We start from the raw sequence: 16,722 nt of genomic DNA, 5'->3' as shown, positions 1-16,722 counted from the left end.
TTTTACAAAAGGCGAAAAAAACTTGCAAAACAATACGAAGAAGGGTTTGTTCGAGTAACCTTGAAATGCTTTGCCATGAGTTGGAGCAAAATTATAGGGGAAGACGGGAGTTCTTGAAATCTACTATTTATAAATTCGTACTTATGTTTACAGACTATTTTAAAAAGTTAAATTTGTTAACCACCATTGGTTTGTGCTACGTGAAATAATAATGGTATTCACACCTAAGTTAACTTAAAAACTGTCCTATAGGCCTAATTGAAATTAAAGAAAATTACGCAATTTAAAAGAAAAGTGGCTTAAATTTAATTTTAAACTAGGCTTTTTTCTTGGCAAAATTTACGAGATAAAAGTAATGTGGTTTAACCAGTTTCTTTAAAGGGAGAATTAAATTATTTATGTTGATAAAATAACATCAAAATCATTATTAAAACTTATTATTAATATTTAATTTTGTAAAAATTCAAAAGTTGGCTTTTGGTTTCTCATAGCCCTCTCGAATATTACGCTCACGTACCAGAGCTGCTCATGTTATTTGTAAGCCGAGCGGAATATGTCCGTGAGCGCAGTATTCGAATTGGCTATGCTAAAACTAAAGTAAGAGGCGACTTAGGGTTAGTTATCCACTTATGCTATTATTAAACAGATTCATGGTTTTAATAACGATTTTGATGTTATTTTATGAATATAAATCGATAAATCGATAAATAAAATGGTTGCGAGACAACTTCATTCTCCCTTTAAAACAAAATTTTAATTACGAGGTTTTTTATTTTCAATTTTTGTCGAAAATTGTCAATGCCTAGAGGGATTTACAAAAATTAACATACCAAAAACAACTACAAGTTTAAGGCAACTCCACGAATATTTGATAGTACTCGCCTCGAGAAGTCGGTCGTTCAAATTAAATTTTATGGGATTTCTTAAATGGGTTCGAATTCTGGTTTTTCACTTTCGTTACTCAAAAACTCAGTATAATATTTGTAAAATTCCTACAATTTATAAAGACATAAAATTTTGCAGACCTTATTTTATTAAGTTAAGCGATTCCGTGATTCCGAAAAGAAATCCCATAATTTTCGATACCCGGTGATTCCTGATCATTATGTAATTCACCCACCATGTTCACCTGTATAACTCTATCAGGTTTCCAACCGCTCGGTTAAATGAACCTTTGCCAGGATCAATTTATACCACTAAGCACGTATAAATGTGTTCAATGTTTATACCAAGGAGACGGGTATTCGTTCATCACAATAAAAGACCTCTTACGGGAACCGGTGGAAAAACGAGTCAAGGAAGTATTTGTTTTTAAATAGAAGTCATTATCAAACTCTATTAACTTTGAGCATTTCGTTTAAATCATTACCGCCAAGGAGTTACTTTGAAACGAGACATGGTTGTGATTGCGCGAAACGTTTCGTTCTCTTACTCGAATACCAAAGTGTTGGATAATGTCAATTTGCACATTCCCCAAGGCATTATGTAAGTAAATACTTCTTTCAATTGTAAATAACATATCAGACGAGTACTTTTATAAATTTAAAAAAAAAATTATTAACAAGAAATAAAGCTACTTGACTTGGTGGTATAATTCCTGGTGAAATTTTACTTCGTGAAAGCATAAGTTAATAAGATATGGTCTATAAGTTACAAACTGGAGCCTGTCATGAAGTGACGTAGGTCATAGATTTGAGGTATAGCGACGCCAGGTGAGGCGTTGTCAAAGGTTTAGTACAGACTAGGTACGAATCTGGACTGCAGAACCGAGTGTAGTCAATTTTCGCTTGTCATTCTCGAACTGGGTCTCAGTAAGTCTCTAGTTTTACGAAGGATAGGAAGTTTGATACTTATGGAACATGTCTTATGAACTTACGCGAGTTTTGTCCTAGCAAAACCGAACCCCGGGTGAGGGCGCAGTGAACATTTTTCTTGTTGTCTGAGAGTAATTTTGAATCCGTTATTGAATCGCAAGTCAACCTACAGCCTTACTTTTCAAAATTTCAATTTGTCTTTGATTTTAGTAACTCAACTGGCTGCCATTATCCAAGGTGGTAGCGGTTTAAAGAACTGTTTTTATAGCGATCCTTAATACATTAGATCAAGGTAGATTAGGTCAAGATATTAATTAAATATTTTTTCCTCATGTAGTTACGCTCTTTTGGGACCAAGTGGTTGTGGTAAAACAACTTTGCTGAGAACCATAACAGGTCGATTACCATTGAAAGACGATGGAGAAGTTTTCGTTTTCGGACAAAAGCCCTTTACTTCAAAATCCTTGGTTCCCGGACCAGATATTGGATGTATGGCTCAGGTAAGATTAGTAACTAAGCTATTTTAGAAGTAAATGGCCTTTATCCTGTGAAATATGGGACTAAGGCTTTCCCTTCTACCATAAGTTCAATAGAGATGTTCCATAAGTTTGTCACTGGTTTCTGAGAGCATGTCATGAAGTGACGTAGGTGAAACGTCATAAAATCTTGTAATGCGACGCTTGGTGAGGCACTGTCAACGGCTTTGTACAGACTAAATAGATAGATGGACTACAAAACCGATTGTAATCCATTCTCGCGTGTCGTTCTAGAACTAGATCTCAGTAAATCTCTAGCATTACGAAGTATAGGTAGTGTCACAGTTATGGAACATATCTTATAAACGTATGGTTCTACCCATCCCTTTAGAGCAATGCGCGACTTCATTGGTACCCCAAGCATGGTGGCTAACCTTACACACACCAATTTTACATTGCCATGGTCTCTGTATGAAACCAATCTTTAAAGGCGGCCAAGCCGTCAACAGAGCCACGCTATACTCTAAGTCAAACGTTGCTTTTTGCTTACTTAAGTCACAGACCATGCCTGAAGGTTTTGAAAGTACCTTCCTATCAGGACTCCAGCTCTAATATTACAAATATTGCACGTTTGCAAACGGAGTTGGTTTCGAAAAGGCTCCCGATTTTTACAGTTCTCAGGATAGAGGTTTTGGCGATCAATACGTCACACTTGATGGATTTCCTTATGTAGTTTTAGTTCAACAAGATTAAGATTTAAAAAAATAATCATATGCTAGATGAAGAAATTATACATTTGCATCAAAAGTAATAGCAGTTATTAAAATGAAATTATTCAGTTATTAAAATATTTCCAAGGTTACAATTTAAATAATTCCTATAGGGCATTTTACGGGATTTTTAAAGACAACTCTCGTTAGCAGGCTATGCCTACTAATTCTGTTTGGCACTTAACGGTTAGGAGATGGTGACATGACCACCCATTTCACCAAGTCTAGTCGCCCCGTTATAAAGGGGTTGTAAAAATGTCTTCCATTAAATCCTAAATCCTAACTCAAAGAAATCTAACCTTAATGTTAAAAAACTAAGCTTAATTATTAGTGCACAATGTCTTTCAATCAATTAAAGGCAAAACTATAACCCTGTCAGAATTATTACCAACTAAACAAAACCCTGATTATGACTACTAGCCATGGTATAAGTAACGTAACAATAATAAGTATACCCTAATATGTGATTAGAAATAAGAAACAATTTGCTTCTAAGAATGTTTTGGCAAATGGTTTTCACCATTTGCCAAAACATTCTTAGAAGCAACCCCTGGTATGGCAGAGCCAATAAGTATCGACACCCTGGAGTAAGACAGTTTAGTGTTGCTTAGAAAGTGCTAATGCATCAGTTTTCATGGGACAATAACATTGGAACCAGTCAGGAAAAATCGATATTTTCAAAATTGTCCTATTTGGGACCAGTCACCCTCCTAATGTCCTAGATAAAAAACTAGTCCCAGGACTGGTCCCCCTTAGTTCCCCTATAGATTTGCAACTAATAAACTGGTCCCGAATACCAGTAACCCCCACCAATTGAATTCAAAAACTGGTCCAACCAATCAGTAAACTGCTTTTGGATCAGACGAACAAACCTTAATTTCTCAATAAACTTATGGCAATATGAAGTGTCATAATTGAACTGGTCCCGCTTAGTTTCCTGCACATTGCAACTAACAAACTGGTCCCGAATACCAGTAACCTCCACTTATTGAATTTAAAACCTGGTCCAAGCTTTTAGACCAGACAAGGAGTGTTATTATCCACACTGATTGGAACAAACCTTAATTTCGTACGAAACGTATTGCTATAAGAAGTGTCAAAATTGATCTGGTCCCCTTTAGTTCTCCTGTAGATTTGCAACTAATATACTGGTCCCGAATACCGGTAACCCCCACTTATTGAATTAAAAAACTGGTCCAAACTCTTGGACCAGACGAAGCAAACCTTAATTTCTTATGAAACTTATGGCAATATGAAGTGTCATAATTGAACTGGTCCCCCTTAGTTCTCCTGTAGATTTGCAACTAATAAACTGGTCCCGAATACCAGTAACCCCCAGTAATTGAATTTAAAAACTGGTCCAAGCTCTTGGACCAGACGAAGGGTGCTATTTCCCAGATGAATTGGAACAAACCTTTATTTCTCAAGAACCTTATGGCAATATTAAGTCTCATAATTATTCTTTTGTTGCAGGATATCGCACTTGATGGGCAGTTAACAATAAGCGAAACGCTATGTTTATACGGAAAGCTGTGCGGAATGACACAACGTAATATATTAAATAGAATTCAAGAGCTGATAAAAGTACTTGAGCTTCCTAACAGCAATAAATTCATAAACACCCTAAGGTAAAGTAGAGCTTTGAAAAATGCGCATAAATGTCCTTGGTTTGTTTTACTTTTATTTACTAAACTAATTGGTATCATAAAAATAATTAAGAAAGAGTGATTTGAAATATAACTTACAAATCAAGTTATCTTCATTCGTTTTATGATCGTTAAACAAGGCTCAGAAAAAATAATTAAACTTCACAAAAATGATTGTGATATCAAGGATTTTGCCACGTGATTATGTAGCTTATTTTTATTCTACACACGTATTAAGTTTTTTATTCGTAACGACAGATATACCTGTTTAAAATATCAAATTTTGGTAAAATAATTTTTCTAAACTTTCCTAAATACCTTTTAACCTGGTTTAATTCACATTTGCATCATAGCTACCTGTAGTGTGAGCTTCATAATTAAGTTTTTTATATTTTTTTATAAGGGTACTTTAAGGTAGAAGAATTCATTCTAATAAGTAAGATAGTTATTTCAAAATCGAAAATATTTCTAAAACGGGGATAAAAATACACACCACTTTTAAACACTTCTGTTAGATAAAGGCTTATTAACGTTCTTAGATTGGAGGCTATTGAAATTGTCTAAACAAGATGGGCACTCTGATTTATCTAGCTCCACATTTGTGCCAATTTCCTTGTTTTAGGGGCCAATGTTTGGGAGCTCGTAAATCCAAAACTATTTGTTTTAGAACCCATGCTCTTTGACACTTTTCACTCAGTTTGACCCAAAGAACACACCCTCTAATTTATTGCAGACTTGTCAGAAACACCCTGTAGAGGTTTCGGATTAAATGTTTGAACCCAAAATATTTCGCGTGTCTATGTTTTGTTTATAACTTTCAATAGTGGTGGTCAACAAAGAAGAGTTTCATTGGCCGTAGCACTAATTCATCAACCTCCATTGATAATACTGGACGAACCGACAGTCGGTGTTGATCCCATGTTAAGAAAGAAAATTTGGTCTCATCTAGTTAACATTACAACCTCTATGAACACGACCGTTATCATCACAACGCATTATATTGACGAAGCGAAAGACGCAAACATGGTATAAGAAATTACGAAACATTCACTTACTAGCAATGAATTTGCAACTGCTTTTGTTGTCGTTTCAAAAACATTTTTTGTTGAAAGATTGCCGCAATGAGAAACGGACGAATATTGATAGAAGCTAACCCGGTATCTTTAATGAAAACGCTAAATTGTGATGATTTAGAATCTTGTTTCGTAAGAATTTGTGAATTCGATACCGGAAACGATGAATTGAAAATGATAAAAGTAAGAAAACGTTTGAGAAAACGATTTCGATGAGGTTAGAACAACAATTATTTTGACTGGAAATCAGAATACTAAACAGAAAACTCAGGGCATGTTTATTCATTCATCCAAATGGTGGGAATTTGCACAAATATATAGAGTCGAATGGAGTAGCCTCATGATTCACATTGAAATATAGTTTCCATGCAGTGTACTTCATTACCCGGAGTCTGTTATGCTGTTATGCACTGAGAAGACATACGAAAAGAGCTATGGACTACACGTTGTTCTTCTAAACGGAATTTTTACGTCCAATTTCACAAATCTGCAATTTATTATAGATATTTTTTCCATCGGCAGTATTTCGATTTCCATACAAAATAAGGGTTGTGTGATCTCTCTGTATAAGAATAATAAGAGAAGGGAGGCATACGGGTGAAGGATTGTAACGCAAGTCCGACCAACCTCAAAATACCATGAAATTTAGCGCATTTAGACAGCAAAAAACCAAATTGCACAAAATATAGTCCCTATATTTTACGCGACTTTAAATATCCCCTGGGGCCCTGGCGTTGTCTGCTACAGTGCAAATAGCTTGATACCGTTTCCCAGCACTAACTTTAGCAAATTTCATTTAAATAATGCAGATTACAGCTTCAAATAATATTTGGTTCTCGACGCGCCCCCTCACAACATTAAACGTAAGATCTCGTGCATGCGTTCAAATCTCCTTGCTAGCCTAACCTCATGAGCTTGTTCATAATTTTGAATGTCTCTCGTTTCCAACAACGATCACGTGACATGCGCCACTGCATGCCATATCTGCCTCAATTTTTTACCTCCCCCTTCCAGAGCATTCCCCCCTTTCATACATCCTCTTAGTACGGATATATCAAGTTCCATCCTTCTCTATTATTCCCTTGTGCTAAAGTCCATACCAACAAAATCAGTTTTGCGCAAATAGGACAAACTTCTATCGGTATCGAATGGAAATTCAATCGACCTGAGCAATCATTCATTGAAGACATACGTTGCACCGCCCAGCTTTACTTCACGTCAGAAAACTCTTTGCAAACGAAACTTAATTATCATCAAGAGGAATCTCTTTTTTATGGCTTTTAACGTTTTACTGCCTTTCATCGAAATGATATTCTTTTGCCTAACATTGTCTAAAGGCTTGTACGATTTGCCAGTGGCCGTTGTCAACGAAGACGGACCCACCGGATTAGGACAACAATATATTAGTCATTTGGATAACAATGTTCTACTACCAGTAAGTGTTCAATTGACAAATAAGTGAAGAACTTAGTCTGCAAGCATTAACGTTCTATTTTTTTTTTTGCCAGGAAAGCTTGGATTATAACAACGCCATTGATTCAGTTGCAAGAGGAAGAAATTACGCGTACGTTCGAATAGGCAAAAATTTCACCGAATGTTTCAATAGAAAACTGAGTTTAGGACTTGACGTTGGTAATGACACGTATTTATGCGGTTCGGTTTTATCTCAGTTTGACCTTTCAAGTAAGATATGCAATTCCAAAAAGACCCTTTCATTAAAGCTATGTACAATCCGTTATGTCAAGAACTATATTTTGAACTAGTAGTGGTACTATTTCCTGGAGTAGTAATTAGGCCACAACACGTGACTGTAAGCGTGGACTGTTTGATAGAAGATAATCATGATAAAAGCCCCGCCCCTACATAACGGATTGTACATCCCATTCAATCTAGCACTAGCAGAGACGCAAACACCACAGGTGAGATGCTGCCTTCTTATGTTATTTTCCTCGTGCCAAAAAACACCGCTAGAGGCAGTGCGAGTCGGCTAGCCTCTCGCCTATAGTGAACTCGGGCTCCGTCTGGCGTTCCTTCTGGGCACAAGGGAAATAACCTAAGATGGAAGGTTTCTTATCAAGTGTTTAATCTATAGTACCCGCCCACAACACGAAGATTCATCCTCACACAGTAACAAAAATTGGCACTTTTCAGATCAGCAAATTTTCTACGTCGTTTATGCCACATTTGTCAGCTCATATCAGGCGTTCTTCAAGGAAGTAATAATGGATCGAGGGATATCGCCCCTTGTAGCAAGATGGCCAATTGATGTTAGTGTATTATCAGGGATAGATGTAATTTTAAAAGCAGGAATTTAGAGCAGAGTAATCTGGGCGCGTCAAAGTCCTGGACCCCCTTCTCTGGGACGGAGGGATATGAAAGAAGAGGCGTGTCGTAACGACAGAGGTAAAAAGGAACTATGTATTTTTCACCGTCCCCGTCAGCAACGTTTGTAGTTTAAGTGAGCCAATAATTCGTTACGTGTTGGAGGGGGAGCTTTATACTAGGCTACGAGTCGGACTGAAGTAAATTCTAACCGTTCTCCATTCCTGCCTCTAAAATTACATCTATCACTGGTATTATAAGTACATAATAACAAGAAGTATACGTGTGGGAGGGGGGGCTTTATACTGGGCTATGAGTCGGACTGAAGTATTTTTCTAACCGTTCTCCATTCCTGCCTCTAAAATTACATCTATCCCTGGTATTATAAGTACATAATAACAAGAAGTATGACGCTTCACAGTTTGACTCTAAGAACATACCCTTTATGTTATGGCAGACTTATCAGAAATATAATTATGGAATTTATTGTGTTTCCAGATGTCCGACCCTATCTTTGGTTCCTTAACGCCAAATGGTGAACACTTTCTGTGCGCCATAGTAGTCTTTATCTTATTTTACATCGGTTCAATCATCTCCTTACTTAAAACAATGGAAGAAAAAGGCTACGGTGTAGTTGAAACACTCTGGATTAGCAGAGTGTCTAAAACTGACTTGTTCATTTCTCATTACCTTTGTAATATCGTGGTGGCTTTGGCTCAAGCGTCCATATGCCTACTTTACGTCTACGCTATATTTGGACTTCCGGTGCGGGGCTCTGTTTGGGCTATGATTCTCATGGGCTTGTCCCAAAGTATCTCCGGATTAGCGTGCGGTAAGAACACGTTTAACAATGAATATAAAAATAACTGAAAGGCAGGCAGTAATTAGAGCGAAGACGACATGTGACGACAGTGATTCCAGGTGTATCTGAGCACACAAAAATATTTACTAACTACAATCAGGAATACCAGAAGGGGATAATAGAAGAAGGATGCTACTCTGTATTATCTTAATACATTAGTTATGCAACGTCATTCTCCCCAGGCTCACCCTTTTAGTTTGCTTTCCCGCTCATCAAACTACAAATGGGCATCGCACCGTAAGGTGAATTCTATAGTTGTTTGACACTAAATCGCCAGAAATCATCCCACAAACCTCGTCTTGACGTGGGACAAAATTGCACAAACGCAAATAGAGTAATGATAAGGGAACTATTTATCGTGTATATGATTCGGTTTAGTAACCTTGCTCTAAATGTTCCGATGTTGGGAAGAGTGACGTTACACTTACCCCGCTTTGTGGTACACTTCTCTCGAAGAGAAGTATTATATACTTCTGGGAATACATAGATTTCACAAACTTGGAATCTTCAACTTCCCATTTTAAGGGGCTTTCTGCTTGAATTAAAGTAGAGGAGATGTAGAAATCGTCATCCCTGACGTCACATCTAATGTATTTGAACTTAGAAGACCAGGGACATTGACGTAGCTATCGACCTATCAGCGAAGAACCCGATTGTAAAAAGGTTATCTTTGCGTTGTGCGAACAAGTAAACCTAAGGTCAATAGCCAATGTAACGCGAGAAAGGAGGAGCAGGTGGATTAACAAAGTTTTAAGCCCTTCCCCTTACCTTCATTCAGAAAGGTTAATCACATGTCGCCTACGGTTTGCATTCTGCCTCACTTTCGAGAAATTTTCTTTATATTTTGGTAACGCCATCCTGGTTTTTTAATATTAATTATTCGCTGCTTAGGATTTCTGATATCATCGTTATTTGATAACTCAAGTACTGCCTTGATGTGTGGAAACTTTATTATGATAGCGAACCTTTTCCTTAGTGGTAAATATCTTCAAATATTAAGTAAGGCATTGTTAATTACATAAACTGAAGTAATATTTCAATTAGGTGTGTTCTGGCCAATCGAAGCAATGCCAAGTTACTTTAAAGTCGTAAGCAGATATATCCCCGTCACCATGCCGATTTTAGCTTTTAGGGCCATTGTTATTAAAGGACAAGGATTTGATCATCATGAAGTTTTATTGGGTTTTTTGTCTTCTTACGTTTGGTTCGCTATTTTTGTAATTATATCTATTCTAAGAGTTAAATTTTCACGGTAAATTGTAGATTTTCTTGAAATGTTATTAAAAAAAATATATCAACTATTTTAGAAACTCATTCATATTATTACTAAGAATAGCACCTGGTAATTTTGTAAAATCTTTGTTTGAGCCTTGCTTCTCGGTAATTCCTAAAAATCGTTTGCAGCTCAGGGGACTACAATCAAGGAAAAAGGTAGAAGGAAGAAATTCAGGTAGCCAGTAAACTGAGTAGAGGGCACTAGTAAATTCATCTTCATATTTGAAAGTATAGCTTCCGCCAGGTGGCGCCAGCCTTACCTTGTTTCGACCCCGAAATGCGAGACGAAAGGCAAAGTTTTACCATCCTGCCCTGTCTTTCCCTCTTATGTCTTAGCTTTATCGAAGTGGCTTATTTTTATTTCCAACTGGTATCGGAGTATACTGACAACAAACCTTTCTATACAGGGTGTTTGTGAAAGGTCCATCAATAATGAAAGGGCGTATTTATTGGGCCATTTTGAGTCGAAAATGTTCTATGACATTTTTCCGTTCGGGCCACTGTTTTCAAGTTATGATTGGAGTAATTTACGGATGACCCCTTAAATTTAATTAAGAAATTGAAAGACAGCGCTAATTTAATGAAGGGGTCATCCCTAAAATATTCAAATCATAACTCGAAAACCGTGGCTCGGACGGAAAAATGTCATAGAACATTTTCGACTCAAAATGGCCCAATAAATACGCCCTTTCATTATTGATGGACTTTTCACAAACACCCTGTATAGAGTATTTCGGAAATTACATACAGAGAAACTTACACACAGGGGCGAGGCTTCTATAGAGAGCTTTCAGTTGGAGGAGGAGCTGAGCCTCGTGACATAATTTACGCTGCCATATTGGTGGGTTTAAAGCAGAAATGAAGCTGAGACTACCCAATATGGATACCAGAACGGCGGTAAGACTTGGGAAGGTGTGACGTACTACTATCCCATCTGATAGCTCTAATGCGGTGTTCTGTCTTGCCAAGGAGCAACGAAAGATGGAGCCCGAGTTCACTACACGCGGGAAGCTACACTACCTTTTGCGATGCTTCCTGGCGGCTTGGCGCGAGGGAGAGTAAAACAACCCCAATAGAGTTTAGAGACCATTTCTATGTAACTAGAGGGAAAGACACGGGGGTAAAACTTTGCCTTCCTTCCATCTCGCTTTTTGGCACATGCGCTGTAGTCTTGGAGGATAACGAGAGTGCACAGAGAAGGCAAGGGATCAACAACCTTTTATGCCCCGATACCATGAATTTATTTATTAACATGAATATATATCTGCATTGACTAGTTAAACTACATATTCAGGGATGGGAGGGGCTTAGTTTGCGTGACGTCAGAGAATTTCCGCCGCTTTGTTTTAAAAGCTAATGCTCTTGTCATGCGAAAGGTTAATTATGCTTGTAAATTGATCAACTACTGCATTTAATTTACCTCCAACAGCAAAAAAAACCAGCATCATCAATTCTCACGATTTCAAATGTTAGTAGTTTATTTTCAACCGTTACGTTACATTAATTTTCTTAATGGCCAAGGCTTAACACTTTACCAACAGTTTTTAGTTTCAGGAAAAACATTGCAGGCACTTTTTACCTCTCCGAGTGACGTATGTCACGGAGAGGTTCTAATTTCGACGTGTCTGTGTGTCTGTGTGTCTGTGTGTCTGTCTGTGTGTCTGTGTGTCTGTCTGTCCGTTGTTACACCCACGTGACCGCGTTCGCAGTTTGCAAATCGGAGCAAACGTATATTCAATTTCCAGACCGCATTTACAGTCCCGGAAATTGTATTCGACTTACAGGCTATTACTCCATTGCCTGTTTAACAACTCTGTTCATTTGTCCACCCCACATGGACACTAGTCTGAACTTATTGGCTTCTAAACACCACCATCTTCTAGTTTTTCGCCCATTCCACATGGACGGACACCAGTCTGTACTTACTGGCTTCTAAACACCACCACCTTCTCGTCTTTGTCCATTCCACATGGACACCAGTCTGTACTTACTGGCTTCTAAACACCACCATCTTCTATTCTTTGTCCATCCCACATGGACACCAGTCTGTACTTACTGGCTTCTAAACACCACCATCTTCAATTCTTTGTCCATCCCACATGGACACCAGTCTGCACACCTGGCTTCTAACACCACCATCATCCTTAAGGTTAAGACATACGCGGCGATCGGCTAGGGTTACGAGAAACGTCTAGCCTTCCATTGACGGGGTCTTCCGCCAAGGTTCACGCAATTGCGATGTTCTTATCCATAGCTGCGATTCGAAACCCTTATATACTACCTATTTGAGTAAGGCGACGCAACGGGCGTATGCTTCATTTCAAACGCCAATATTAGTCAGGTCTCTCAAGAATGTTTAATTGTTCTTTTTTAAAACGATGTAACGTTCAATAAGGCGAATAACTAACGAAGAAAATATTAAATATTAATTATATTTATTTTAATATTTAAGATAATCTTGTTTCTCAATTCAAAATTAATACGGAAAGAGTTAAAAAGCAGTCTATGTTATTGTCTGTGTGTGTCCGTCCGTTATTACACTAGTGCCGCAGTGCGCTGCGTTAGAAGTTCGTTTTGTTTTGATGTGTAAAGAAATCCTACAGAACCATAATATTCCCTTTATCCTTAATATAAAGTGAATATGATGAAATATTTTTCGTAATTATGATGCATTTAGTGCTTTTGTAGCTTTAAAGCTCTGTTTCATTTTAATATTCCAAAGAGTTTTACTAATATTATTATTTGAAATGGCTGTTTATAAATTACTAAAGCTATACTACATCTGTATATAGAATAATCCTTGGTTTAGTAATTTTATGAAGAAAGCTAAGAACTAGACTCCGGCGGGTATATCTAGTACTATTTGCAATAAGCTTAGTGAAATATAGAGTAAATAATTGAGGCCTGAGGTGATGTAAACTTTGGGTTTTGATTTTCGTGTCTGAAATGAAGAGACATGAACGGTTCAGAGTGAGCCGAAAGTTAAATACACTCTTAAATAATCAGGTTAAGATTTTATAATAGAAGAAAAGATCATGTTGGCAATTAGATTAGTAGGGCTAAGCTACAGAGTTTTTATTCTCTTTATGGTGCGCATTGACTATCAGTGCGTCTAGCTACAATTTAGCTTTGGTATTATCATAAGTTAATTATTTAACGTTAACACTCATGTTGGCAAACTAAGAATATTGTTTAGGTGAGACGAGACGATAGTGTTTACACTGCTAACCAGTTGTGAATGTAGCTATCAGAATATAGGGTAAACAGCTGAAGCGTAGACTTCATTTCCTGTTCTTTTTGCCATTAACTGATTTCCATGGGTCCAAGATTTATCCTTATTGGATGTAAAATGTCGTCTGCTTTACTGTATATTCTTTATGCTTGGAATACTGCTTCAATATTTCGAAAATTTTTACTTCAAAAAAGAGAAATAATTCCATATCTAGGTAAATAACTTTGTAGTAGTAGACCTCTTGACTCGGAGAGGTAATATTTTGGTTTTCCCAACTTGTTATAATTTCCTTTAAAAGATCAATATCACTTTCGGATATCGTGTTGATATATTTTTTTTTTTTTTTTTTTTTTTAAGCTTTGCCTATGAAGGGATTTCCACACTAAGCCTGTGGCTTGTTTACAGGTGGGTCCCTTTACAATGCATAGAGGGGTGGTGGCTAGCCCCTATGCCACAGCTAACCGACAGCGCCCTATACTAACTATTACCGTTAACCTCTGCAAGTTTTGGTGGAAAGGAGAAACCGGGTTAGACCGCGGAGGAAAACTCCTTTAACAAGCGTATCGGTGATCATTTTTAATATTCAGTTGACGCAGTTTGATAAACCTAACCGAAAAATGTATCCCTCATACAATTTTGTTAAACTGGTCGTCTGCTGTTCGAACTTCCAGGTGTCTCGATTTTGATTGGCTACCGCGATGACGTTAAACGCGTTTGTAATAGAAAGGTCCCTCCCATCCCTGAATAACATGATAGAAAGGCTAATGATACACATGTATATTCATGTTAATAAATAAATTCATGCCGATACTGAAGGTTGCCTGCCCCCGTTTTTAACATCTAAAAGGTCTGTTGCGGCCTAGTGTGTGTTACATTCTTTGTATGTAATTCCCGAGATGGTCTATTGAAAAGTTCTTTAAGATATACCTTAAAGAACGTGATTTATGGGAAGATAAAAGGGCCTAGGTTAGCATAAGTAACAAAATTAAATAAGTATGACGCTAGAAAAACACACGTTAATGTGTAGTTTCCAAATGAAACAATTTACACCAGTAAACTTGTTATTTGTCATTATTTGAAACGACCCCTGTAGAGGCAGAACCAAAATGTATAACACTAATGAGTGATATGGTAACTTTGGTTTCAGATTTCCCTTAACTTACCAATGTAGTAATGTTCCGTTTTCACGGCAAAACCCAAGGCATAACACACTTATCGTTATTATGTCTACTATGGTTTTAGTCATTTCAATCACCATGGGGTATCTGTGAATTTCTTCTTCTTGGTAGGACTAGGAATTTTTTTCCTAGCCAGGTTCGTCCACTTATCAAGGGGAGTACCTTAAGATGGGACTCAAAAGGACAAAATAGGATAAGGTAACATTGGACAAATTAGTTTAGGAGGGTTTTACCTAGAAAGTCAGTCAATTGTTTACATATTCTATAAGCGTGTTAAATTAGAGAATATGATACACGCACTGTTAAGAATTTCTTTTAACAGATGACGATCATGTTCTGACATCATGCTGAGAATATTTTTAATGGTTTTCGAATATTTTTTTAAGTTCAATCTTTAAATGTTTCCCACCTTAGTACCCAACCGTCTTACTCCTATCTAACCAAAAATAGATGTTCTCAGTTTCTTACTCTCTCTCTCTCTTAAACATGTCCTCTGCTATTTGGACTTCCAGGTGTTTTGAGTCTGATTGGCTACCACGATGACGTAAACCGCTTGCAGTCTAGAAAAGAACCATCATCCCTAACCAACATGATAGAAATATGTTCCATAAGCCTGATACTACCTATACTTCGTAATGCTAAAGACTTACCTGAGAGCTAGTTTCATAACCACGCCAGAATTGAATGCATGAGTAGTCCATCTTCTTATTTAGTCTGTACAGCGCCTCACCAGGCATCACTTTGAGAGAATTTATGACGTTTCACCTACGTCACTTCATGACAAGCTCTCAGTATCCAGTGACAAACTTATGGAACATATCTTATGAAAATATGAACTTATTATGTAATTAATAGATGGGCAATGCCGGGACATTTTCCAAGTATTATGTGTTAATATGTCCTTATTTAATACATCCACGGAATACGTCTACGGCTTAGTGCTTACTGGCTTACTATCACCATTGTGAAGGTGCACTCTATTCATAGCCTTAGGATCAACAAATAATACAAAAGAAAAGCGAGGTAGCGTGGCTGTAGAAAAACCTTCAGGAATTTTGTTTTTCTCGCGAAATTTGGGTAAATTTTCAAACCGGGCGGTTTTGAAATCTCCCACCTATCCAATGGCATTCCACTAAATTTTAAATGTATCTCCTAGTTCTTCCAAATTACAATGGCCTAATATAAGAATCTACGTTCTTGTTCGTATCAATTGATGAAAAATAAGCTCTGACTGATAAAAGTAATTGAAAAACATTCCATAGTCAACATGAAGCGAATACCTAACAGTTTATTAAGAAATTCTTTATAGACGCTCCCTCAACTTCAATTCAAAAACGAGTATTTTCTATATTCTTACAACAGATTTCAATCTTGTCTCCGGCATTGTTGTATTTAAAGGTATTTCTTGTTTTTATACAGGGTTGAAACCTTCGCTGGGGACCAGTCTAGATACCTCTACTAACGCGTTGGTGTTATGCAAGGCTAAATTTTACGGAACATTAAATAGTATCAATACCGTTAATAGACCATTTCGTTAATTCCGTGATGAGAAACTTAAATCAAGTGGAGGTTATATCTCTCATGCCAAGAGGCAACGCCAGATGGAGCCCAAGTTCACTACAGGCGGGAGGTCAGCCAACTCGAACTGCCTCTAGCGGAGCATCTTCCTCTGCAGGAATTAATGGAGTGGTCTATACATAGTTTACATGCATGGAGGATTCCTACCATTAACACAAGGAGAACAAGCGACCCAGAGTCGTCATTCTGGGCTCATAGTAGAAGCTGTTTGAGCTCCTTTTCCAACCGCCCCCTTTTCTAACATGGGTGGAAGCAAAGAGAATATACGGTGGGAGCTAGAGTATGTCTGCATGACGTAGTACTGCCAAGTATCTATAGATTAGTGTCGGTAGAGAGGGGAGTAGACTGTGTATCCCTCCTTCTGGGCGCACTCTTGTAGGAAGGCAGTGGCGTCGCTAGGCCTTTTTTGGGGGGGCTATAGCCCCCCCAAATTCCAAACTTAGCCCCCCCAAAATAATCCGTAAACCCTACCAAAAAATTGCTGTTAGCAACCTAA

At 37.6% G+C, this 16,722-nt stretch overlaps 1 protein-coding gene and 1 long non-coding RNA gene across 2 annotated transcripts; one reads left to right on the top strand and one right to left on the bottom strand.

The window, feature by feature from the left end:
• Nucleotides 1–1,210: 1,210 nt before the first annotated feature.
• LOC149709173 (ABC transporter G family member 23-like) lies at nucleotides 1,211–8,971 on the top strand. The gene is made up of 10 exons (XM_089863928.1): nucleotides 1,211–1,301; nucleotides 1,377–1,485; nucleotides 2,152–2,314; nucleotides 4,534–4,688; nucleotides 5,531–5,732; nucleotides 5,819–5,962; nucleotides 6,966–7,214; nucleotides 7,288–7,462; nucleotides 7,931–8,046; nucleotides 8,600–8,971. Exons 1-10 carry the CDS (start codon nucleotides 1,211–1,213, stop codon nucleotides 8,969–8,971), a joined length of 1,776 nt encoding a protein of 591 aa, XP_089720054.1.
• Nucleotides 8,972–10,249: 1,278 nt separating this feature from the next.
• Nucleotides 10,250–15,707, bottom strand: LOC149709172 (uncharacterized). The gene is made up of 3 exons (XR_016381318.1): nucleotides 10,999–15,707; nucleotides 10,499–10,621; nucleotides 10,250–10,425 (listed from the first exon to the last, which is right to left on the bottom strand). It is a non-coding gene; the product is annotated as an uncharacterized LOC149709172 (long non-coding RNA).
• Between the last annotated feature and the right edge of the window lie 1,015 nt (nucleotides 15,708–16,722).

Source organism: Phalangium opilio, unplaced genomic scaffold (assembly GCF_054372755.1).
Source record: "Phalangium opilio isolate 3A_F unplaced genomic scaffold, DU_Popi_V2 ptg000013l_1, whole genome shotgun sequence".
NCBI lineage: Eukaryota > Metazoa > Arthropoda > Arachnida > Opiliones > Phalangiidae > Phalangium > Phalangium opilio.
This window is presented reverse-complemented; position numbering and strand designations above follow the sequence as displayed.

Bases quoted from the DNA above. Each gene is read 5' to 3' on its own strand.
- LOC149709173 (XM_089863928.1), top strand. From the start codon at position 1,211: ATGTGTTCAATGTTTATACCAAGGAGACGGGTATTCGTTCATCACAAT. The intron at 1,302-1,376 runs GTATTTGTTTTT...ATTACCGCCAAG, and splicing joins TGGAAAAACGAGTCAAGGAA to GAGTTACTTTGAAACGAGAC. The intron at 5,963-6,965 runs GTAAGAAAACGT...CATTCATTGAAG, and splicing joins ATGAATTGAAAATGATAAAA to ACATACGTTGCACCGCCCAG.